Below are 24,156 nucleotides of genomic sequence, written 5' to 3'. Positions count from 1 at the left end.
AAGGATTGATATGATTTCTGCCTGGGGATGTAAAATTCCCACTATTCCTTTGGAGGGGCCCCAGCCAGGTTCTCTGTATCATAAAATTGGCGTAATCTTGTTTCCGTTTATTTTTAGCCGCATGGTCATGTGAGAATCTCCAATACGAGAATCTCAATACTGATCATGCAGTTGAAAAAGCGAACAAACAGTGGTGTACACCTTTCTTTTCCGGAGAAACATGTATCCACCTTTTGCAGTGACGGAAACCATGAGAACAAAGGCTAGAGCGACTTCACCTAAATATGTCACCCGTAGCAAAGAAAGAAGGTTCAATTCGCGAGAAGAAATAGCACTGGATAATTTCTACTCACGGGAAGATTGTGTATTTCCTACCGATGAGGACTTAAGGCTTTGTTTGGATGCGGTAATTAAAGAGAATACTGCCAAAATACCATTAACTAAAATAACAAGACTGTCTGCGCATTCTGTTCTGCTGACAATGAATACAACCTTGTTGGGATCCTCTACAATTCTTGTGTTAGACAGACCACATTTTTTCTTCCTAGTCAAAATAAAAAATAAAGACTTGACCACATTTTTCTTACAATACATTATACTCTTACCGATCAAAGTATCCTCCAGCAACTGTATCGGTTAGTTACTGGAGAAAATCCATGGCCGATTAAAAGCACTGTGACTAACTATTATTCAAGACAATGGGGCAATCTTACAATGAATGTTTTTAGCTGTAAAACAGGTAATTACTCCACGCTCTTACTCCAAAATGCTTCCTCAGAAGCCATAATAAGGAGGATTAACGAGGGGATTTCGGACTTGATTATACATCTAAGCACCTGTACATAGTATAAAAAGTAGTCAGAAGGCAAATTATCTCAACTTCCATAGATTTCATCAATGGACTCAGAGAAGCTGAAAAAATGCGTTCACCTTTGTGAAGGCCTTCTTTTATGAAGGCCAAAACAACTGAAGCTAGTTCAGTTTGGTGTAGAGTGTAATTATGATTTGCTCCTTCTACTATATGTAATTTGTGGTTAGGTATGATCTTGGCAAACTCCGATGCATCTTTGACTGGAATGACTTCATCAGCAGATCCATGGACAGTCAATACCCTTTGTCATACAAAAGATGGAATATGAAGCATGTTTTAGATCACGTGAATACAGTAACTTACGATTCAACAAAATGCGTAAATCAATCAGGGTGTGAGTGTGTCATAGATTCTGGTCCGTATCATAAAAGAAAAATGAAGTGAGAAAGTCGGACACAAATCCACTTGAATGGTTTGATGCATAAGGTAAGTAAATGTATCTGTCTAACATGTGATCAACATGATCTATGGAAACTTCAGAAACGTAGATATATTTCACGTAACAACACGACTGTCTTCTGACCTGCAGTTTTTGTCGATCTGAAGGCATGCTTCGTGCATGTTAGTATTTAGGCGATCCATCAAACTTTCCTCAGTCACTCGGAAAGAAACTTCTCCTGCAAAAGTAGATTGACTGTCAACCAGTAAATTCATATAGTGGATACATGTCCATGCCAACGGTCAACCATCATGTTTTTGATCTCCGCATGCTGTTTTGGCATGCTTGTCTCCAAGTGTTTAACGAAACTAATGTACTGTTTTCCCTAAAGAGTCTGCGAATAACAGATGAACCCACCGATGATAGCTATTGTCTGAAACAGTCAAACATCTACACAAAGGAAGCAAAGATTAATTTATTTATGGGAAAACTTACTATATCGGTCATTGGATATCGGTCTTCTGGTAAGTGACAATATGACAAGCAAACAGTAATGGAGTTCTCTGGCGAGCACAAATGTGATTTTGATAATGGTTTCGCAAGTGTATGTGTAAAAACAAGGTAACAGGGCATACCAAAAATATCAGATAACAAGGAGAACTAGAGCATTAAGTGGACTGGCTAGATTTGAATTCAGAGGAACGAAAAAGAAGAGCATAACAGTAAACAAATTGTGAAAAGATTCACTACCTTTTCTATTTTTAACATCAAAGTATCCATCCTTCTTGATTATATCAAAGAAGTCTTTACCCACGCGTTCTTCAATTCCTCTCTCCAAATTATGACGACCGGAAACATTAACAACTGTGGGGATATCATGATACTTTGACGCATACAAGAGCACCACATCTCCTCCTGCAGTAATAGCATTCAATACTCCAGTGATAGAGCAGTTTGTTGAGGAAAATACTCCATAGACAAAAATTGGCTGTTGCGGTGATAATCTAGTCATGAACAATTACATTTTTGTGGAGAGAGATTACAGAATCGCCCGTGAAACTAAGACTGCATTTGGATATAAGACTCCATCCAGATCATAAGAATTACACTTGTATGATAGATGAAATATTATTATAACTCTCTCATGACTAAAAATTCTCGAGGTAAAAATGTGGTTAATATACAACTCGGTGCTGACTCAAACTGTGCAGTTGTTCGTGTATGCCCCATTGTGTTGTCAGTTTTAGATGGCAATTATACAGATTCAACAAATACTATCTCGTTGAGGGTCTTAAATCAGACTGGCCTTACATTAATGATAGTCTGTCTGAGGCAGAAAACCAAGCTACTGTTTTTTTTTGTGCTACAATTTAATTTGTAAACGTGATAAATTTACTGGGATGCGATAAGTCCTGAGATCTGTGATTTGCAAACAGTAGGCTTGTCCTGTCTCGGGAAGAAGGGAGAAAAAGGAAAAGTGCAGAAATCAAAGACAATAACACTGCGGTAGAGAATCTTATGTTATGGAAAGTTTGAAGGTTAAATGGCTAAAAAGAGCAGAAGCAACGTGTTAGGACATGTAGATAGAAACCATCCAGAAAAAACAAAAAATATGAAGTAAAAACACAAACGTGGAAACTCTCCGAATTTGCCAGGTTTTATAGGTGCCAACAGTTGGGATTCGGAGGAATAACATTGTTAAATAGCAGGTTATTCATTTTCGAAAGTAGAAAAGGAATACGAAAACTGGTTGATAGGCTTGGGGTTTAAAGAATGAGCCAGTAACTAAACAATAAAGTACATAGGAATTAATTGATATTTTGTTTGGGCAAATCTGATATCCAAGAACCAGAATGACTATCTAAAAATCCCCTGCCAAATCCATTGGGCATCATAATTAAGGTTATATTTGCAATCTGCAGACCTCAGAGAAATTTCTGAAATATCCCAAAATTGTTTTTGCTTAATTTCTGAAAGGAGTCACAAAACTACATATATGAACCATGTCTCCCAATGCACTGGGAAATTGAACTGCAAAACTGGAATGTACTTATACCCCCAAGTGCATAGTGATGAGGAATTGGTAGCATTGAAGGCTTAATACAAAAGGCATACCTTTACTATGGCCAACAATTGCACTCGTTATACGACTTGCACCACTAAAGTGTTGGATTACAGCACATAAGTCCTCAGCTTCGCTCCGGTAGTTACCGAAGTGAAAGTAACCTTCACTTTCCCTGAGAGTTAATAACTCATAGATAGTTAATTAAGTCACCATGGGAAGTATACATCAAACTGACAAGCAAGAACGACATTCAGACCAATCACCCAAGAGTTTAAGCTAGAATATAAAAACTAGGTTATACACCACAAGCGTAGTTCGATTACTTTAAACTCACCCCACTCCAAAGCAGCAAGAAGAGAGATATTGCTATTCTCAGAACATTATTTCTATTTGAAGAAGAGATCGTATGTTCAACTTTGTCGTATGTGTTTTCTTTTAACATTGAGGTAATCACTACGCACTTATCATAACCAGCCGGTAAGTACCTTAGTTTGTAAGGGTTTGTTCAGTCCTTTTAGTTCAGTTTGCGGATTAGAAGGCCTCATGGGCAAGATTGTGTCATATGTGAGGACTGGTGAGATAGCTTCATACATGTCTTTTGGGCCCATTTCCTGAGCTTTTGCAGCAACATCAACTAACAAGAGAGATATCAGCGGGAAGGAGCTCTCATTCCTAGAAGTATGTAGAACAACCAACTGGAAGGAACAGAAATGGCAAAAAAAAATCCCAAACCATGCAACTAGTGATCTAAACTATTACAAAGGGAATGTAGTGCAAACTAGAATCAACATCCGTGCAAAAAGTTGAGAGAGTGAAAAGAAGCAAGTTAAAACTTCATACTGCAAGGAACCCAATGTTAAGGAGCACGTGACACTTATTTAACACTTAATGTGTTTACAACATAAAAACAAGAAAAAAACCAAATGTCAGCCAAAGGAAATGCCCATTTCAAGCTAAGTAAAACGTATGTCTAGACTGCTACATGAGTCTATGCTCACCACTTCTGCAACAAAAACAACTATAATGTAAGGTGCACTATAACGAAAATAGAAGCAAATTAACCTTAAAGAGTCAGTTTTTGCCCCTTATCTTGTGACAAGCTTACCCATTTCCAGAAAAATCGAAGCGGAAGGCAGTGATTCCTTCTGTCTCTAAAGCAACAGCAAGGTTCACCATAGTGTTGTCTTCCTGGAGAAAGAAACATGAGCTGTAAGATTGTTCCCACAATCAACCGGAAACATCATAAGCAAAAACAACAGGACTTGTATTTATTTATTTCGAAGTTGCCTGAAATATGCAATGAGCAAAATATCCGTGTCCAATATTCTATTTTCTTATTTGCTAACAATCAGAATTTTATCCATGACAGTAGTCATAGAAGACGCCAATGACTGATGTTTCACGATGCTATACTGCAGGATCACCAATTCACCGCTGTAGGCCATCCTAAACGATTACTGACCTTTGTGGATCGGAAACCATGGCACACGATCACAATCTCCACAGATCCAGTTTCATGTAGTATACCAACAAGCTTTTCTCCATTGGTGTTTGGTATAATGATTTTCTGTTGCTGCATAACTGAAACATCGCAATTCATCCAGACTTTAGTGATAATGGAATGTGAATGTGCGATCATAATACCAACGTTTCTCTTTTCATGTAAAGTACAAAATATAGAACACCAGCTCTTGACTCTTTCTAAACAGATTGACCTTTTATTATTTTCGGAAAGTAACTGTATAAACATTCAAAGTGCGCTACGTGGAAGCAATCATGTACGCAGGAAACCAAACTTTGACATCTTAAGAAATAGTTTGCAGTAAACATTCCAATGGATACTATCACTATCATGGTGAAGGACGGCTTTCTGAGAGGATTTGATGTGCGTGCAGGATCATGACATAACCATTTTTTGGGCAGCAGATCAGGACCAGTTAGGCTATCTAAGAGGTGTGCATTTTTCTTCTGAAGCTATGTCAGGTTTGCCTGCAAATTTACCTAAATAAGAACCGAACCAATTGGTGTGGTTGTACAAGCAGACTCTCCAGCTGCCATCTTGGTAAGGTGGTCTGGTTGAGAGGACTGAAGATGTAGAAATGCCTTTGTTGCAAGAAAGATATGGTAAACACCCCAACCCAAGTTTAAGCAGACAGCATTGACCATCTTCTTCACTCTCTAGTTAATGATTTTTCACTCTCTAGTTGATGAATCTATCTACCAAATACCCTTTCAATTTGGGAGGTAAAGATTAAAAACGCCATTAATTTAACACCAAGTGCCCACAACCAACCAATGTATCAGTCAATTGGTAGCCTCTATCCATTCACCTTACAATGATCTGAACCATACCTGAGAAAATAAGAGACACTATCATGTATACACCCATATTCCTAGTTTATTCAAACTATTTAGTACCTGGGTTTTGACCAAACCATAAAATTTTATGCCTTTATATGGTGAATGTTATACCATTTTGTAGTTAATGCTACGTTGGGAATACCGTAAATAAAGTGATTCTGAAAACGTGATACCATTTTGTGGTGAATGTTATGCATGATATTGGCAAAAAGGTTACGCCTTCATTTGTGGTTAATGATATACCATTTTTTTAGTATTATCTTGTTACGCCATTTCGTGGTCTTACGTTATGCCTTCTTATCGTGAAAGTTAATAGAGATACGGTATCCCCAGACAAGGGGTGGTACCTTAGAGTCTCCCTTCATAACACAACAGACATAATCTGATGCTGCATATGTATTTTTAATGAAAAGAAATTTTTTAGTACCTGGGTTTTGGGTAGAATTAGGCTGAGACATCTCCAGGGTTCTTTTAATGCTGTACTGAGTGGTTGAAGGAGTGAGGCGTACCTGAAGAAGAAGAAGAAGAAGACGACGACTCAATATAGCATTTAAAAAAATGAAAGAAATGGGTGAAAATCGGACAGAATTATTCCCATAATTGAGGGATTTGTGCAGAGATTCGAGACCTATGAGCTCTTTGTTTGATGACTTCGAGCAGGATTAATAACTTCAAACAGGTCAACAAAGAATCTGCTTTGTGCATCCCAGCGTTTCATAGAATCATAATCACTTCAACAGATCAAAAAAGAAATACGTAATTTTTATTTTTTTTTTGGTTAGCACTGCAAGTTGTCCTTTTCCCTATTCTTTCACCTAACTAATAATTATTGGTGGGGGTAAAACTGCATTGTTCGTTGTTATGGGTAGAGGGTGGTTGAGGCAAGATCTTCCCTTCTATATGCTAAGAAATTTTTCGGCAGTTGAATTTAAAAGATTAAAACAAAATCACACAATGCAACATTTAAGAAATTAAAACAAAATCACACAATACAACGGCCAAAAAATCTCTCGGCACAGAAGCAAAAGGTTTTTTTGGGACAGAGGAGTTAGACCCAGAGTGGTTAGGGTATTCAAATTAACCTTAGAAACCTGCTACTTGTCTCAATAAGTTTTATGGTGTTTGAAAGCTACGAAACTAAACATTTGTTCGTATTCAAGCTTATTAAAAACAAAAGTTATAGGATACATGAAATTCGGTCTATGAAGGAAAAAATTGGTCTTATTACGGATAGTTTATCAAGTATACTAAAAAGTACATTTTTCTTTATTATATTAGGAAAATGATTTGTCACTCCCTTTTTTGTTAACGTACTCTCTTACAAGTGTATTTTTGCACAAAAAATACACTTGCAAGAGAGTGACCTTAAAAAAAATGGAGTGACAAAATCAACAACCTTATATTAAAGTACATTTTTCTCTTCACAAAATAAAACGGCAAAAACGTATTTTAGCAGATTTGAGAAACTAGGCTTAATATTTGAAACATAATTTCAGGCGAAAATTCTTTGGAGTGAATACTCATTAACGGAAGCTTTACGACTTCCATATATGACATATTGGTTAACATATGTGCACATAAACTTGTAACGCCCCAAAAATTCGGAGACATTAATAAAATATTTAAAAGATTATTTTCACAAAAGAAATTTATAAATTTACTACGTCACTAGTATGTCATTATATTACAATCGTTTTGAATAAATCAACATATTACATTTTCCAAATAAACTTAGAAGCTTCCAAAATAAAGTCGACTTAAATTAATCAGAGCGACTATGCGCACAGAAACCAAGGTTTTCAGCTTCTTTCTCAATAGGATTGAGCTCGATCGAATCGTACGACACTTCTGCTCCGTCTTCGCTACCTGGCATTCGAGTTACCAGGGCAACATAGTACCGTGAGCAATGATACTCAGTAGCCAAAACCCACCCGAACCCATAACTTAAAAGCAGCAAGAAAATATAATTGAAGTGCATTGACATAACATAAAGAGAGAACAATTAATCATTTTATTACTATTCTTCAACCTAAGTGAAATCTCGGATCTTATCCACAGATCCGTTCCTACCCATAACCTCTGGCACAAACACTGGTGTGGTCCGACTCCCATTTTTCAGATCCGGATGAAAGATACCTAAGTTATATACCCAGGTATCCCATCCGCAACCATAAGTTCGGATAAAACTTCACCGGCAACGCTCAAGCGCCGTCTAGCCTGGGTTGAACTTCACCGGCAACGCTCAAGCGCCGTCTAGCCCGGGTTGTGACGCAAGCACAATGCCACCCTTATGTCCCGTCCCAACATCCGAGAGCCGACCACCACCACATCGTACCCAGGGTTCGTAAATCCATACTTTCAACAGATCACCACCAATCATTCATCAACAATACATCACCACGGGTTCCAAACCATGATTGCCCGGAATCCAAAAGCACATCCTCTCACATTAACCATTTTCCATTAAACCTACTTTCACGTCTAATATGTTAAATCCACACATCGCAACCAACCCCGGGAACCTATTTGTCCAATCTATCAATACAGTAACATTTCACACAATCTAACATTTCTGCGAACATACTAACAGGTTAACGATAATTAATTTTTTTGCGATAACAACAAATCACGCGAGAAAATAAATACCTATTATAATGCTTTTCTGCTTGACGAATTTAGAGACTATGACAGCATGTGATAGAAGTAACATTTCTCTTGCATTAACGATAATACACTTGGCAACTTTCCTCTTAAAATTGTACCACGTAAAAACAGTGGTTCTTATTTCCTTTAACCAAAATTCCAAACCATGCATCAATAGAACAAGTTTCAGTATCAGCTATCACGTATATTTAATTTCTAATTTCATTAATCAAGCCCAAGCATGCTTTATATTTAATTCTTAATTGCATTGATCAAATCCAAGTCATGCTTTTCTAAATCAAACCCAACGGTGGCAAGCAACATTTTTTTTTTAAAACAAAACAAACACAGTGGTGTTCGAATAAGGTGGGTTTTTGTCCGGACCCGACCGGCAGCGTCGTGTTCGAATATAATCATACCGAAACATAAAAATCATTACGGACACGATATATACGTAGGGAGGTGAGTTTCGGACTACCTTTTGTCCGGCGAAACAGGTTTCGGAAAGAGACGGCGGCGGGGCTCGGCGGCGAGGGTATGGACTGATTTTAAGGCTGGAACGGTGACTGATTAGAAATTGATTTCTGGACAGTCTTTGGAGCTGAAATGCAGCTGATTTCAAGCGGTTTCGGAGCCGGAACGGAACTCGAGTCGAGGCTGACTTTCCCGGGCTGTTTTGGAGGCAATTTGAGGTGGGTTCGGATTGCTTCGGCGCTGATTTTGGTGGCGAGCTTGGTGAGCTACGGTGGTAATGATGGTGGCTCCGGTCCCTCTCTCTCCCTCTCTCTCCCTCTCTGCCGAGTGTGTGTGCGCGCTGGGAACAAAAGAAGAAAAAGAAGGAAATAGTAAGAAGTTTACCTGGAGTTGAATTGAAGAAGTGTTGTAACCAATGGGTAAAAGATTATGTGCTGTCAAATTTTGATTGGAGGAAGATGATGAAATATATATTTTTTTCTATTTGTTTCAGCCGAAAGTATGAACCGGAAAAAGGGAGAAGAAATGGGATTGGGTTGGAAAAATGATCTGGTGCCATACATGCACACACTAGGAAAATTACTCGTCGGATACGCACGCACAATTAATTACGGAAATAAAATTGGTGTGACGGCATAAATAATTTTTCGTATTAAATAAACTAACGAGCAAAATAATATTTTTGTTTTGGAAATTATTATTATTTATTAAAAAATACCGGGTCTTTACAGAACTAATTTAGACCAATCTTACCGCTCACTTATGGATCCCAATTAAAGCCACCCAGAACATAAATTTTCCACAAAAGTTCTTTTGAGACGAGGGAAATTAAGGAGGGAAAGAAAAAAAACCAAAGGCTCTGATTTCATTTCAGTGTCACCCGTAGCAATAAGCAAAGATAGCCGGTTCAATTCCATCTAACGGGGGCCACAAGAGAAAGAGCACAGTATAGTTTCAACTCACAAAAAGTCAGTATTTTTTGTATACAAATGAGATATCCAGCCCAAATAGATCAGTTCGGGAACCAATTTCATTGTCCACTTGTAAGAGGCCCGCTTAAATTCGGAACAAAAATTTGTATGAGCTAGCCCAATACAGAAATTTATAAAACGCGCATGAGAATCTAACTTTAAACCAAATGCTTGTTTAGTTCACCATCTGAGTTCAACACATTGCAGAAGTAGCCGAGCCAAGAAAAAAAAACACTGCAGAAGTAAACATCACTGCAAACTATTACTGAAGACAACTGAGAAATCTCAGAAATGTATTTTATTAGCTGTAAAACAGTTAATTACTTGATGCTTGTGCCTAATCCGCTTACTCAAAAGAGATTACAAGAATGATTAACTAGGGAGTATTCAACTTGATAATCCCTTTGAGAAGAAAGGGATAGCCAAGTGGTAAGGCCTCCCTTTACCTAGAAAAAGACCTTGGTTCAATTCTCATTATGGGGTTCCATTCCCCACCTCCTAGGAACCAAATTAGACAGACACGAAGTGGGTACGAACACTAAGTAGGTCAGGATCAAGAGAGAGCAACAGAGAAATATATTACTGAGAACACGCTGACTTTGTTTTACAATGGGGAGGAGCCCTCCTTTTATAGGTGTAAGGAGGAGCTTGCTTACATCACATACATCATAACATTTTACTTTTCTTATTCTACCACATACATCATAGCATGCACTACACGCCACTTCTACTACATACATCATAGGACTTTACTTTTCTTATTCTACCACATACATCATAACATGCACTACACACCACTTCATACTGTTTCACTACTACTCCAAAAATGAAATGAGCAAAATTAAAGTAGCAAGAATCTTACAGCCTTATTTTACTTTTTTTATATTAGATTAGGTTTCTTGCATGTACTTTTTTGAAAAAAGAAAATTTGATAATCCCTTTATAGCTCAAGAATCTCTCTCAACGGCGAATGGGTTCCTTTAAGCACCTGTATAGGAATTAAAAGTAATCAGAAGGTGAATTAGCTCAAATTCCATTCAATTTATCAATGGACTCAAGAAGCTCAAAAAATTCTTTACCTTTGTGAATACCCTCTTTTATGAAGGGCAAAACAACTGAAGCTAATTCAGTTTGGTGCTTGGTGTAAACATGATTTGCTCCTTGTACAACGTGTAACTTGTGGTTAGGTATGATCTTGGCAAACTCCACTGCATCATCGACTGGAATGGTTTCATCAGCAGATCCATGGACTGTCAATACCCTTTATCACGAAAAATACAGACTTATGAAATACATTTAGACAATTGAATACAACAACTTACATTCAACGAAATGAGAATATCATTAAGGATGAGAGTGCGTGACAGATTCTGGTCCATATCATAACAGAAAGTGAAGTGGAAAACTGAATTCCATATCTACTTCAAGTTTACAAATGCAAGGGCCAGATTCAGTAAGATTATGCAACGCAGCAGGTTAATTTGTGGAATGGATCCATTCCATAAAGTAAAATAGGTCGTCCCATTATCCAGAAGCGGTTGGAACAAGCCTTATTTGGCACGATAGATAATTCTCAGGAATGAGAAATGACCTCTAATATGGTGGAGTTATAATATAGCGGTACCGCACTGATAAAACATGTCATATATAGCAGGATTGGAGACAATTAAGGCTATTATTACCGCACTGATAAAATATGTCATTTATAGCAGGATTGGAGATAACTAAGGCTATTATTATTCATACAAGGCCGGATCAAAGATGACAAAACCAGGAGAAATAATTGTCACAACGTTATGATAGAGACACACCAAAATGGCTGGGAACCCAGACTGATGGTGGCTACACTTGCAAAAAACAATATGGAGCCATTTATATACAATTAGTGAGAAGCTGCAAGAACAAGGCCGACAAACCAGTGCAGTGAGAACATGTATCAAGGTGAAGGACTCTACGCAGATGGCAAAGGGAAGAATTGTGCAGGCAATTTACTAACGCTTCTTGATCTAGACCAGTGACAATTTTTACTAGAGTGCCACGACAAAATCAATGCATTTGGCCCTATATGGTAGATGCTGAAAAGGTTGCTTTTTTATGGTTCGACAAACTACATTCAATCCGTCTGCTGAGACTGTCTAGTAATACATTGTTTCAGGCCTTCGGCTAATGTATGATCAACATGATCAATCAAAACTGCAGAAACATAGATATATACAACATACTGAATCGACCGTTTTCTGACCTGCAGTTTTTGTCGATCTGAAGGCATGCGTCATGCATCTTTGTATTTAGGCGATCTGTCAAACTTTCCTGAGTCACTCGGTAATCAACTTCTCCTGCAAAAGGAGATTGTCTGTCAACTATTAAATGCATATAGTGAAATACATGTCCGGGTCAACCGTAATATGTTCATGTTTTCAATAGTCGTGTGCTCTTTTGTTGCCATTGACTCCAAGTGCTTTGAAAGGAAAACTTGCTATATGGGTCTAGCATACACAAGTGAATAACGCAACCCTTTTCAATTCTTTTTTTAAATAAAAATAATGACATGCAACCAGTGATGGACTTTATTGGTAAACACACAATGGGAAATTGAGAATGGCTGATTCAGGCTCAGTTGTGTGAGTATAAATATAACAAGGAAGACTAAAACAGTAACTGGACTAGCTAGATTTGCATTAAGAGGCAAGATAAAAGAGAGCAAAAAACAGTGCACAAGTTGTAAAAAGGATACACTACCTTTTTTATTTTTAACATCAAAGTATCCATCCTTCCTGATTTGTTCAAAGAAGTCTTTACCCATACGTTCTTCAATTCCTTTCTTCAAATCATAACGACCAGAAACGTTAACCACAGTGGGGATATCATGATACTTTGACGCATACAAGAGCACCACATTTCCTCCTGTAACAATAGCATCCAATATTACAGTAATAGAGCAGTTTGTTGAGAAAAAAGACTACATACCAAGAAATTGGTCATTGCATTGATAATCTAGTCTCGCAAACTATGACAGATGTATGCCGTCCAATCTAGAGGTATTCTCATGAATTGTCAGCGAAATTAAGACATATGGATATAAAACTCCATCGACATTTGGAATTTAGATGAAGACATGAAGTTATAACTCTCACATACTAAAAATCTCATGTTAAAATGTGGTCAATATATAACTCGGTGCTGACCCAAACTGTGTGACTGCTCGGACGTGCCTATAGATTATGGGAATATGAATTAACTAGAGGCAGTATGCTCCACTAAATTGTCAGTGTAAGAAGGCACTTCAGATTCAATGAAACTATTTATTTTGGGTCATAAATCAGACACCTTAAATTAATGATAGTCCTTAAGCCAAAAAAGCATGTTACCGTTCTTTTTGTGCCCATAGAATCATTAAAATAGCGTCTAGCTAGTGCTGCTAAAATTAGATATTTGGCAGCTTAGGTCATGTTAAGCATGTATCAAGGTCCAAAAGAGTGGAAGAAAGAAGTTGAGCTGTGCAGACTGCAGATGGAAAGCATCTGAATTGGCTACATTTTAAAATGTGATAAATTGCTGGTGTGCAGGAAGTACTAAAATTCGTAAATATAGCCTTTTCCTTTGTCGAAAGGGAGAAGAAAAAAAAGGAAAAGTTCAGCACTCCAACAGCAATAACACTTGAAAATGGTAGCTTAGGTAAAGGAAAGTTTGAAGGTTAAATGTCTAAAATGAGCGGAAGCTATGTTTTAGGCTGTGCATATGGTAACAATCCCGGAAAAAACAGAAACAAAAAACATGGAAACTCTCCAAATTGACCAGGTTTTAAAGGTGACAGAGGCTGGGATTCAGAGGAAGCCCTAAAATTCCAAAACAACATTTTTCATACTTCATTTGGTTAAATTTTTATTACACAGAACAGTAGAACATGGGTATCCAAAAAACCACTTGCCAATCAATGGGGTCCACATTATGAAGGTTATATTCAATCTGCAGTCCTCAAACACCAATTTCTGGAAAGTTTCCTAAGACTTGCTTTTAATTACTTGAGAAAACGTTCTTTCCGGCTGATCCGGACAAGGGGGCTGTCCGGACAGCCACCGTGTGGGCCCCCTTTACGCATTTTTTTGGAAAATCCGAACCATGCATCTTGTAGGGCCCGCAAAATAATATATCTAAGCCAAAAATCAGCTTGTCTGGACATCGATAGGTATGTTAAAAGTCGAGTTTATACACAGAAAAATGGACGACCGTGATCTGTCAACTGTTTTTAAAGTTAAATTGTTCACGGTCGTCCATTTTTCCGTGTAAAAACTCAACTTTTGACATACCTATCGATGTCCGAACAAGCTGATTTTTTGCGTAGATGCATTATTTTACGGGCCCTACAAGATGCACGGTTTGGATTTTCCAAAAAAATGCACAAAGGGGGCCCACACGGGGGCTGTCCAGACAGTCCCCCTTGTCCTGATCATTCGGAAAGAACTTTTTCTCAACTACTTAGAGGAGCTATAGAGCTAAATATAGGCATAACGTCTCCCAATACACTAGGAATTGAACTGCAAAATTAGAAAACACTGAAAGTAAGAGATCAGATGAAAAGACCTATTTAAACACCCAGGCTCCTGAAAGACTTAGGACCAGCATTCATCCAAATCCAGAAAAGGGTTTAAAACTTACCAAAATATAGCTTATAAATTAAAAAAAACAAAGCATGAAACAGAACGACATTAAGTAAAACAAACCAAAAACAGAGAAAAAAAAGACTCCTTGCACTTCTAGCTTTTGGATTTATTTGCTGAGCTTCTTACAGCTGTGGACAGCATGAAATGTTTTGACTGGAAAAGTGTGAATGGATTTTTGAGAACAGGGTCCACCATTAGGCAGAATTGCTGGCATTGACTGCTTAATACAAAAGGCATACCTTTACTGTGGCCAAGAATTGCACTTGTTCTACGGCTTGTGCCACTGAAGTGTTGAATTACAGCACGTAAGTCCTCTGCTTCACTCCAATAGTGCCCGTAATTAAAGGAACCTTCACTTTCCCTGAGAATTAATAACTCATACATAGTAAATTAAGTCACCATGAACAGAAGTACACATCAAACTGACAAGCAAGAACGACGACATTTAGGCCAAACGGCAAAAGTTAGAAGCAAGAAGAAAAACTAGGCCATACCAAAATCTCAATAACTTTAACTCATCCCATTCCAAAACAGCAAAAAGAGAAAGAAAAAAGAGAGATATTGCTAGTCTCAGAACATTATTTTTATACGCCAACAAGAGGAACAATAACAATTTATGAAAGAGTTTGATACACATTGCTGGGCCCATTCCCAAACAACAAGATCGTAAGCTCAACTCATATCATATGTGCTTGTTTCCACATTATGGTAATCATGACACACAGAGCAATTATTCTCCAAGGAGTTGTTCTCTTCTTCTTTTTTAGTTCAGAGCGGATTAGTAGGTCTCACGGGCAAGATTGAGTCAAATGTGAGGCACGGCGAAGGAGATTCACAAGTTTTTTGGACCCTTTCGCTAAGCTTTTGCAGCAACTTATCAACAAGTGGGATATCAATCCAACCAAGATCTAAGGAGTTGAAAGATTCTGGGGCCTATATTGACTCATTAGCAAGAAATTTATATCGGAAGTTGGTCACCATCACGGGTGAGAGATGATCACAGAGAAGTGAAGGAGGTGTGCGAGCTTAACATACATTGTTGGGCCCATTCCCGAAAAGCTTAAGCGTTAGGGTCAACTAGTGATCTAAAAGCTTGGAAAGACAATGAAGTTGATTGAATTGACGTCCTTGCAAAAAGTTGGCAGGTTGGTTCAATACTATCAACATGCTTTTATGAAGTCATTGAGCCTGTTTCACTAACAAAATGGTGCATACCTATTCACCAACAGATTCAAATTTTAAATATATAGGTGTACATGTATGTGCGTCACCCAAAAACCATGAAAAACAATAGCAGTATCCCAATGTTAAAGAGCATGTGTCTCTTCTTTAACAAATAAACAATCCCATTAGAAATATGGGAGAAAACTATGAAATAAGAGCAAGTGAAAAACTGAATGTCAGCCAAAGTGAACGCCAAGTTCAAGCCAAGTAAAACGTAAGGCTAGCCTCTTGACCACTACATGAGTCTGTATCTATAGACTGCCAACCACTAAATGACTTTGCAAGGTTCAACCAACCCAATACAAGTGCAACGTAAGGAGCACAAAAATAGTAACAAATAACCTTTGTTTTTTAAAAGTTTCAGTAACAGATAACCTTAAAGAGCAGTTTTTACACCTTATCATGTTATACGCTTACCCGTTTCCAGAAAAGTCAAAGCGAAAGACAGTGATTCCTTCTTTTTCTAAAGCAACAGCAAGGTTCACCATAGTGTCGTTTTCCTGGAGATAGAAGATCATCCCCACAATCAGCCCAAAACATCAATAACCAAGTAACCAACAAACGAACGACTTTAGATAAGCTTTCAGCGTCAAAATAGGTTGAGGATTTTAGGAACATATTTGCATCATCAAAAGATTCAAAACAACTAGACTTATTAGTCAAATCAGCCAATAAACTCCATTTCACTAATCTTTTCCGCAGGATCACCACTTTAGGCTATTGTACACGATTACTTACCTTTGTGGATCGGAAACCATGGCACAAGATCACAATCTCCACAGATCCACTTTCATGTAATATCCCAACAAGCTTTTCTCCATTGTTGTTTGGTATTATGACTTTCTGTTGCTGCATAACTGAAACATCACAATCCATTCATTCAGCCTTTAATCTCATGAATGATAATTATGAGGTCTGCATAATACCATGTATCTCTTTTCATATAGAGTACAAACTAGAAACAACCAGCACTGGACTCTTTTAAACAGATTGACATTTTACTAGTTTTGGTAAGTAATTGTATATTCATTCAAAACGAGATTCACAGAAGAATCAAGGCGGTGAAGGACCATTATGTGCTTCGGTGGATGTAAGCAAGAAATTTGTGAGAAAGAATCGATGCGGTGAAGGACCACTAGTGGTTGCAATAATCAGTTTGGGATCAGACAAAGCAATATATAGAATGCAAGAAGAGCAAATTAGAGCACTCACAGCAAAGGGAGTCAACGTGGAGACCCAATCAACTATAGAGGTTGACTCGCCATTCGGCCCTCCAATATCATGTGCTCAGAGAAGACCAAAAAAAAAAAACCATTTTTGCATACAACATAGAATGTACCATGAACAAAAAAAAGTGGTTTAGAAGTCCAGCAGTCTCGTGAACTGACCGAAAGATTTGCTTGGTAATTATGAAAAATTCAGCCCCTCGATTCAGGAACAGTTTCAATGAATCAATCGATGCAGAAACCAGAAACAATGAAGAAAAGACCAAATCAGCAAGAAGGATAAATGTGAAAAGGGTTTGTCTTCGATGTGGTCATCTACTTTTTGGACAGCCTTTTGTTTTACTTTTGCAAAACAACAAAAGACAAATAAAAAAGACTTCAATGAAGAAAAGACAGAAGCCTAAAGGATTTTAAGAGAAAGAAGTTACCTGATAACTCTATAATTCGCTATTGACTGCGTACAAGGGGTATGTGCTTCGGTGGTCTTCAATTTCTAGGGCCAGCTTAAGCCAATTCCTTGTTGGCAAAGGAATTAATTTCCTTTTAGGCTATTTTAACTCAATCTGAGAGTTTTCAAGCTGTGATCTCCGTGCAAAAGAATCGAGGTGGTGAAGGACCATTATGGCAGCCCCATTAATTGTGTTGTGTTTCCAAAAAATTCAAGCATTCATGAATTGCAAAGTTTCCTATCAATAAGCAATCTACTGGCAAGGCAAGTTTCACTGAGTTGACTCGTCAACGGAAATTACTAACAGCCAATGTATCAGTCAATTGGTAGCCTACATCCACTCACCTCATGATTATTTGAACCAAACCCAGAAGAAGGAAAAAAAAAAAAAAAGAGGAAAAAAGAGAAACTTTCATGCGTGCACAGATATAACTGAAACTATTTCAAACCTGGGTTTTCGGAGTTCTTTCGATGTAAAATAAGATATATACATTCATATACACATACCCACTATACAGATACACTGATGCTGCATATGTACATAATGAATTGGTCCAATTGGAACTATTTATACCTGGGTTTTGCGAAGAGTGGGTAGAAAAGGGCTGAGACATCTTCAGGGTTCTTTTAAAGTCGTAGTGGGTCCGTGAAGGAATGAGGCGTCCCTGCTGAAGAGGAAACTAAAAAGAAGAAGAAGAAGAAGGATCAATGCTTGAAGAAGATGAGAGGAGTGGGTGGAAGTCGGACACAAGGATTCCCATAATTGAGGGGACGAGTCAACTCAGACCCGTGTGCTCTTTGTTCGATGAGGAATACCCCCTCGGTCGCTCCGTATCAAAGCAAGGGTCTTTTAAAAAATTATCTATATTTTATAATTTATAATATTTTATATAATTTTTAAATTTTTAAATTTTAAATTTAATTGAGATTTAGGATCTATATTGTATGTAAAAAATATTATAAAAATATATAGACAATTTTGTAGAATGTCTTAAATAGTAAAAAATAATAAACAAATTGAGACGGAGAGAGTAAAAAATAAAAAAATATTTTTAAGCTTAAAAAACAATTTTTCTTGCAAGGTTTGATAGATCTCTATCAAACAAGATCTATATTTCATATTTTTTTATTTTAATAAATTTATTATTTTTAAACTTAAAAATTACAAATAAGTATTTATTTTTTAAGGGGAGAAATTGAAACTGGGTCAGTGTTTTTAAATTACTTCACTACTCCAATACAAGTACAAGTTTTCTTCTCTCACCCTATCCGTCGCCTTTATGGTCTTTTGGCATAATAAGCCAAATGATTTATTTTTTGTCCTTATTCAAAAGAAAATCATATTTGTTAAATTTTTGTCGATTTTTTTCAAAATTATTGCTTCTTCATGACGAGAGAAATCTAAAAAGTAAAAAGTTATGGTTGATATCCAATTTTTTTTAATGAAGAAAAAAATTGGTTTATTTACTTATTTTTGTTTTTATTCAAAAGAAATTAATTTTAATTGTAATTTTTTATTTTTTAGATTTCTCTGAAGAAGCAATATTTCTCAAAAAATCGACGAAAAACTAAGAAATATGAAGTACGAAATTTTTTTGAATAAGAACAAAAAATAAGCCATTTCGCTTATTTTGCCAAACCACCCCCTAGTTTCCCCTTTTCTCAAGAGAGAAACTTATTCACATAAGAGCCGTGAATCAGTTGTTCAAGGAAAATGCACAATCTCACCTGTTAATTTTGGCAATTAACAGTTGAGATATGTTTTCAATATTTGACCGATAATAAATATATCTTACCGTTAATAATTTGCCTTTAATTTGGATCGTTCAAAAGTGTTTTGAACGGTCAAGATTGGATATCTCCATAAAACTTTATTTACAGAATCTCCATAAATAAAGATTTTCCTTTCTTTAACGTCTAAACGAACTATCTAGTTTATTGGCTTCTGGGGAGTATTTGTTTTTCAGCTTTTCCTATTTCTCCCGGATGTCTGTTACCGACTTGAATTTGAGGAGATGTTAGAATAATACTCCATTGGGCAATATTATATGTTACCAAGGTTTTTAGGTTTAATTATTGTGGTTCTTGTTTAGTCTAAGGTATTATTCATGTTTTCAAGTTAATCTTATTTCTTTGTCATTTATGTTTTTCTAATTTGTTTAGGCTTCGTGGTCATCACATCTTGTAGCCTGTAAAAAGACATGTTAGAATTCTGACATAATCGATAATATATCAATGAAAGCAGGCTTGTTGTCAATTCATCTTTTCTATATCAAAGCTTCTGACATGTTAGAAAAATGAATTGAGAAGAAACAAGTTGCTTATTGTCAATTTAGCATGGTTCTTCTCAATTCATCTTTTCTATATCAAAGCTTCTGACATGTTAGAAAAATGAATTGAGAAGAAACAAGTTGCTTATTGTCAATTTAGCATGGATTGAGAAGAACCAAGCTTTCATTGACGCACACGCTTGTCCTCTAGTGTAAATAATCAAGTATATAATCAAAGGGTTAGAATTTGGATTTTTTTTTTGTCCTTATTCAAATTTTTTCCGGTTATGTTAGTTTTGCATTGATTTTTTTTTTTTGTGAATTATTCCCTTGTTATTACGAGAGGAATCTAAAAGGTAAAAAAATAACATCAAAGCCCAATTTTTTTAATAAAGACGAAAAAATGGCTTTTTGGATTTATTCAAAAATATATTTTTATTCATAATTTTTGAATTTTTAGATTCCTCTCGTCATAAATAAAGCAATAATCTATAATAAAAAAATTAACAAATGCGAAATTTTTTTGAATAAGAACAAAAAAAAAAAAGGCCTTAATATGCTACGGCTCATAACAACACGGATTTTTTTAGAATAAGTCATTCTCTTCACATACAGCAACTAACAATCCATTTAGCGAAAACAATTTATCTAAAATTATGCTATAGACAAACTTTTTTAGGAAACCCAACCTACTCTTTCGTGAAAAAAATAAAGAAAGATGGATAAAATCTGTATTCTATGCATAATTTTTCTCCAAAAAGAATAAAAAATGCTAGTGTGTGTGGGCGGGCCCCATATGTATTTAAGAGGTTGTATTTAGTGTTGTGTTTAGATTATTGTATATGTAGCACTTTTCACCTTCTTTTTTTTTTTTTTGCGAAGGATGAAATTTGGTGGACTAGTGCTGGTTTTAAGGCTTTGCAGCCTTTTGGATTGGATGATTTGGCAAGGAAAACAAAAAAATTTAGAAGAGTCCGACATATTATAGAGGATTCTAGAGAAATCAGGAATATTTCGAAAATATCTGGAGACTTATAGAGAGTCAGTGATAACTCTCAACATAAGATACTTCTTGAACCCACAGAAGCATACATATATTATATATGCCTAATGTTACAAAGAGGAAACAAGTGAGATCCAACCCACAAAAAATAACAAAATCAAGCGCGTCTTTTAGTCAACTACCAAGAATTGAGTTCATGGTATTTGTCGTAAAGTGGTTCAATGTGTTCTTGATGCTTGCTCATTTTTTGGGATCCGCAACTTTAAAAAATCTCATAACCAATTCCACAAGCCACTTCGCATCAGCCATCATGACCTCTCGCATGTTCTTCTTTGTCGTCATTACCAACTCCTGGTAGATTACCCAATCTGGTTGTCTTTGAAATAGGGCACTACGTAGGTGGATGTAAATCGGCTGGTACTCTACCAAGGTTCTGTAGCCTTCTTGCGAAAAAGAATCCGGCATCGATGGCTTTCCTTTATCTTTATGAAATTCTTCACTTCTTCCTCTTTGTTGCATTATGCATCAGTAGTCAGTACTATTGTGTGCTTTAGCTTGATCCAACGTTTTCAGATTTGTTTCTTCAACCCATTTTAATTTTTGCATGTTTTTTTTAGTACTCTTGGTTAATCTTTTTATAGTTGTCTGGTCTGGTTAAGTGGAATGTACCATCTCGTTCTTCGTGTACAGTCGATAAAAAATTTTGGGCCCCCGTTCGTCCAGCGCACCCAACTCGTTGTTTGGTTAAAGCCTGTGATATTGGGGTAATCATAAGTGAAGCAAACCCAACTCACTGTTTGGCCAAAGCCTTTGATACTGGGCTAATCTTCAGTGAAGCAAGCCCTTTGATAGGTGCGTAAATGTTCACATAAACGCACCCCAATTTATCTTTATTAAATTCATTTATATTGTTACTTGAAGTTTAATGCTTGATTTTTGTATTGCAGGTGTTCGGAAACTAAATACATTAAAGCTGATTAAATTTAATGAATTTGTCTTGAAGTGATATTGATTCTTCGAAGAGGAGTGGGGTCCAAGGTTTAATAATGGGATTCGGTTTAAAAGGTTGGTCGGTTGAGCATAAAAAGGAGCATAGGGTTTTCTTTCGAGGATATATAAAGAGCAATTCAAGCACAAACGCGGGATGTGGAGCACTACGGCTTGGAACAAAAGAAAACAGTTGACTGTGGAGTTCAATCGATATCCGACTAAATCCTTTTTCTAGAGCGTAGATGAAGCACAATCTAATGTAGTTTATGTTTTATTTAGGATTTTTCTATTCGAACAAGGATTGTATTAATTAAGGATTTATTTACTTCTTTCCATTCAATCTATTTGTGTTTGTCATTTTGGATTTCAAGCACTTCATACAACGGTTTTATTAGTTCGTGATAATTGGGTGAGATGGGCTATGATTCGTAAGACGCACAGTGCTATTAGACGGTTCGTGCCATAGAGACGGGTCGGACTAGTAGGATGGTTCGTGCTAGGTGGCGATATCACATGCCATTCGATGATTTGCGATTATATTTAGGTGATAACCTGTGGGCCCGTGAACCCTACGGTATCCGGTTTGATTCGAATTGTTAGCCCTGAACTTCAATATAAATTATATTGCAAGAGAACGGGTGGATTCAAAACCCTTGGTCTTTTCACTTATAAACTCTCTTACTTTTTAATCGCTTTAATTTAATTTAGCTTTTAATATTTTCAAAATCAAACAATCAAATTCTTTTTCAAATTAAGTTAGAAATTAATTGAAACAACCGTAACTTAGCTTTCGTAATCCCTAAGGACGATGCTTAGAATACTTACCGCTACCTTTTCGGTAGTAGTAATTATTTTGTTTTTTGTTACTCCCTCCGTTTCATATTGAGAGTCCTACTTTCTCTCTCTTGCGATTTTTCAAATCAAAAAAATCAATTACTTCCGTGTATAATTTTTTAAATTTTTTCGCATTGTATTAAAGATCTCAATTAGTACTTTAATTTGGTGCAAAAAAATTAAAAAATTATACACGGAAGTAGTTGATTTTTTGATTTGAAAAAAAGCATGACTTTTCGTAATGGACTCTCAATATGAAACGGAGAGAGTAATTATTTTTTATACGAAAACGACATGATCACCCTTGTTTAGGATTGTAAACATTTTGCTTAGCAAAACCAGAGTCAATCACGTAAAATCCTGTACATTCATGCATAATTGCAAAACTTGAAGTCGAGTAATAAAACAAGCAGTATCAGTATGTATCGTCATAGAGTCCAGATTTAATATGAACTCCTATTGATCTAGACCGTCAATTAATCGGATTAAAATCCGAGTTGTCCATCACCGAAATAGATGGCTGGATCGAACGCCTTACAACCCTAGAGGGCAGCCTACCCTACAAGATCCCCGGAGATCCTAGGTTTAGAGTTCATAGAAGATAAAGCTAGTTTGGGATAAGAAAAATATTTTATAGTGTGTATCCAAATAAATTTGGGGCTACAAAGGATTTTTTTGGGGGTTCAAATACACTCACTCTTTTTATTTTCCAATTGAAAAATGACGGTCAATGACATGTTTTGATAATTAATACCCACCAATGACGTTTTCAGCATTAACAATTATTCTTAGCATATCCTTAGAGGATATTAATTATCAAAACATGTCATTGGCCGTCATTTTCCCTTTTCCAATTTGCCTGATTTTGAAAATGAATCGAAATGGGATCAGCCCAATTTTTTGCTTGATTGGGATCAGCCCAATCGAAATGGAACCCTCTTTTCACGGAAAGCTCTGTAGAAAAGATTTTCTCTTGTAATAAACCAATTTATTTTGTTAGATAATGATCTATTTTCTTTTTTGGTTAAAACTTAAATGATTAATTTTCCTACAGTAAATAAATTTTTGGGAATTTTTCTTATAATAATTAACTTTTTCGATTAGTCTACAAAAGTAAACATATATGAACGAAACTTATACAAATTTGTAAAACTTTCTCATGCATTTGATTGGTTAGTTTGACATGTTTCCCAATAAAGTAATTTCTTTTCTTCCGAGGGGACAAGTAAAAGCTCTGATCCAATGATTTCCAAGCACCAAGTAGGCGTGTGAATATTAAATACTCTTGGAGCACCGTTACGTGATACTCGAAACAGTCTCCAACCTAATATCGTGAAGTAAAAATTTCTGTGCTTAATTTTGTCATGTTTGTTTGATGTTTGATTCAATATCACTCCAATTTTGTTGCGAAATTCTTGTACAGAATGATGTGTTATTTTCTGTCAATTTGAGAATCGGAAAAGCACAACCGGGGAATTTTCTTCTGATACTGATATTATTGTCAAACGGATCGCTGCACCTTTTCCTATAAAAATAATCTCTTATCATTATTTAGAGAAAAAATGCCGAGCAAGGGAAAAAAAAAAAGCAGTCAAAATTAGACATTTTGGTCAAATGATTAGCCTGAATTGCATTCAATTTGTAGGGTCCACGGATCGAGTGAAGAATTGTTGTTGAACAGTAGAAGTCCTTTTTTAGGGAAAGTGAAAAAAAAAAAGAAAAAGAAAAAAGATTTT

The 24,156-nt window shown here is 36.3% G+C and overlaps 2 protein-coding genes and 1 long non-coding RNA gene across 9 annotated transcripts in view; all 3 read right to left on the bottom strand.

The window, feature by feature from the left end:
- Positions 1-657: 657 nt before the first annotated feature.
- Positions 658-6,488, bottom strand: LOC131325424 (uncharacterized). 2 transcript variants are annotated; one of them, XM_058357686.1, is made up of 9 exons: positions 6,305-6,488; positions 6,104-6,185; positions 4,778-4,896; positions 4,421-4,503; positions 3,366-3,487; positions 2,001-2,165; positions 1,395-1,488; positions 931-1,112; positions 658-836 (listed from the first exon to the last, which is right to left on the bottom strand). In XM_058357686.1, exons 2-9 carry the CDS (start codon positions 6,132-6,134, stop codon positions 829-831), a joined length of 804 nt encoding a protein of 267 aa, XP_058213669.1. In that variant the 5' UTR covers positions 6,135-6,185; positions 6,305-6,488; the 3' UTR covers positions 658-828. The 2 variants fall into 2 exon arrangements, with proteins under 2 accessions (XP_058213669.1, XP_058213670.1); XM_058357687.1 differs by lacking the exons at positions 6,104-6,185; positions 6,305-6,488 and adding an exon at positions 5,317-5,488.
- Positions 6,489-7,316: 828 nt separating this feature from the next.
- Positions 7,317-9,132, bottom strand: LOC131325428 (uncharacterized). Its single transcript, XR_009199703.1, has 2 exons — positions 8,798-9,132; positions 7,317-7,542 (listed from the first exon to the last, which is right to left on the bottom strand). It is a non-coding gene; the product is annotated as an uncharacterized LOC131325428 (long non-coding RNA).
- Positions 9,133-10,024: 892 nt separating this feature from the next.
- LOC131325422 (uncharacterized) overlaps positions 10,025-24,156 on the bottom strand; it is a 42,695-nt gene continuing 28,563 nt past the window's right edge. The window contains exons 1-9 of one of the 6 annotated variants that reach the window (XR_009199702.1): positions 17,898-18,104; positions 16,388-16,506; positions 16,067-16,149; positions 14,665-14,786; positions 12,504-12,668; positions 12,007-12,100; positions 10,844-11,025; positions 10,640-10,752; positions 10,025-10,262 (exon numbers count right to left, since the gene is read on the bottom strand). Coding sequence is in view for 5 of the 6 variants with exons in the window: in XM_058357681.1 (XP_058213664.1) it covers positions 10,745-10,752; positions 10,844-11,025; positions 12,007-12,100; positions 12,504-12,668; positions 14,665-14,786; positions 16,067-16,149; positions 16,388-16,506; positions 17,898-17,937 (813 nt within the window). In the remaining variant the exon portion in view is untranslated. The other 5 variants (XM_058357681.1, XM_058357682.1, XM_058357683.1 and 2 more) reach the window with 5 other exon arrangements.

This window comes from Rhododendron vialii, chromosome 5a (assembly GCF_030253575.1).
Source record: "Rhododendron vialii isolate Sample 1 chromosome 5a, ASM3025357v1".
In the NCBI taxonomy this organism is placed as follows: Eukaryota; Viridiplantae; Streptophyta; class Magnoliopsida; order Ericales; family Ericaceae; genus Rhododendron; species Rhododendron vialii.
The sequence above is the reverse complement of the archived record's forward strand: the minus strand, read 5'-3'. Positions and strand labels throughout refer to the sequence as shown.

What these genes read in the sequence shown, in the direction of transcription:
- LOC131325424 (XM_058357686.1), bottom strand. Translation starts at nt 6,134, where the DNA reads ATGTCTCAGCCTAATTCTACCCAAAACCCAG. An exon ending in ATGGTTTCCGATCCACAAAG is followed by an intron (nt 4,504 to 4,777) that starts GTCAGTAATCGT and finishes TTCTTTCTCCAG; the next exon opens with GAAGACAACACTATGGTGAA. An exon ending in TGATGTTAAAAATAGAAAAG is followed by an intron (nt 1,489 to 2,000) that starts GTAGTGAATCTT and finishes CTACTTTTGCAG; the next exon opens with GAGAAGTTTCTTTCCGAGTG.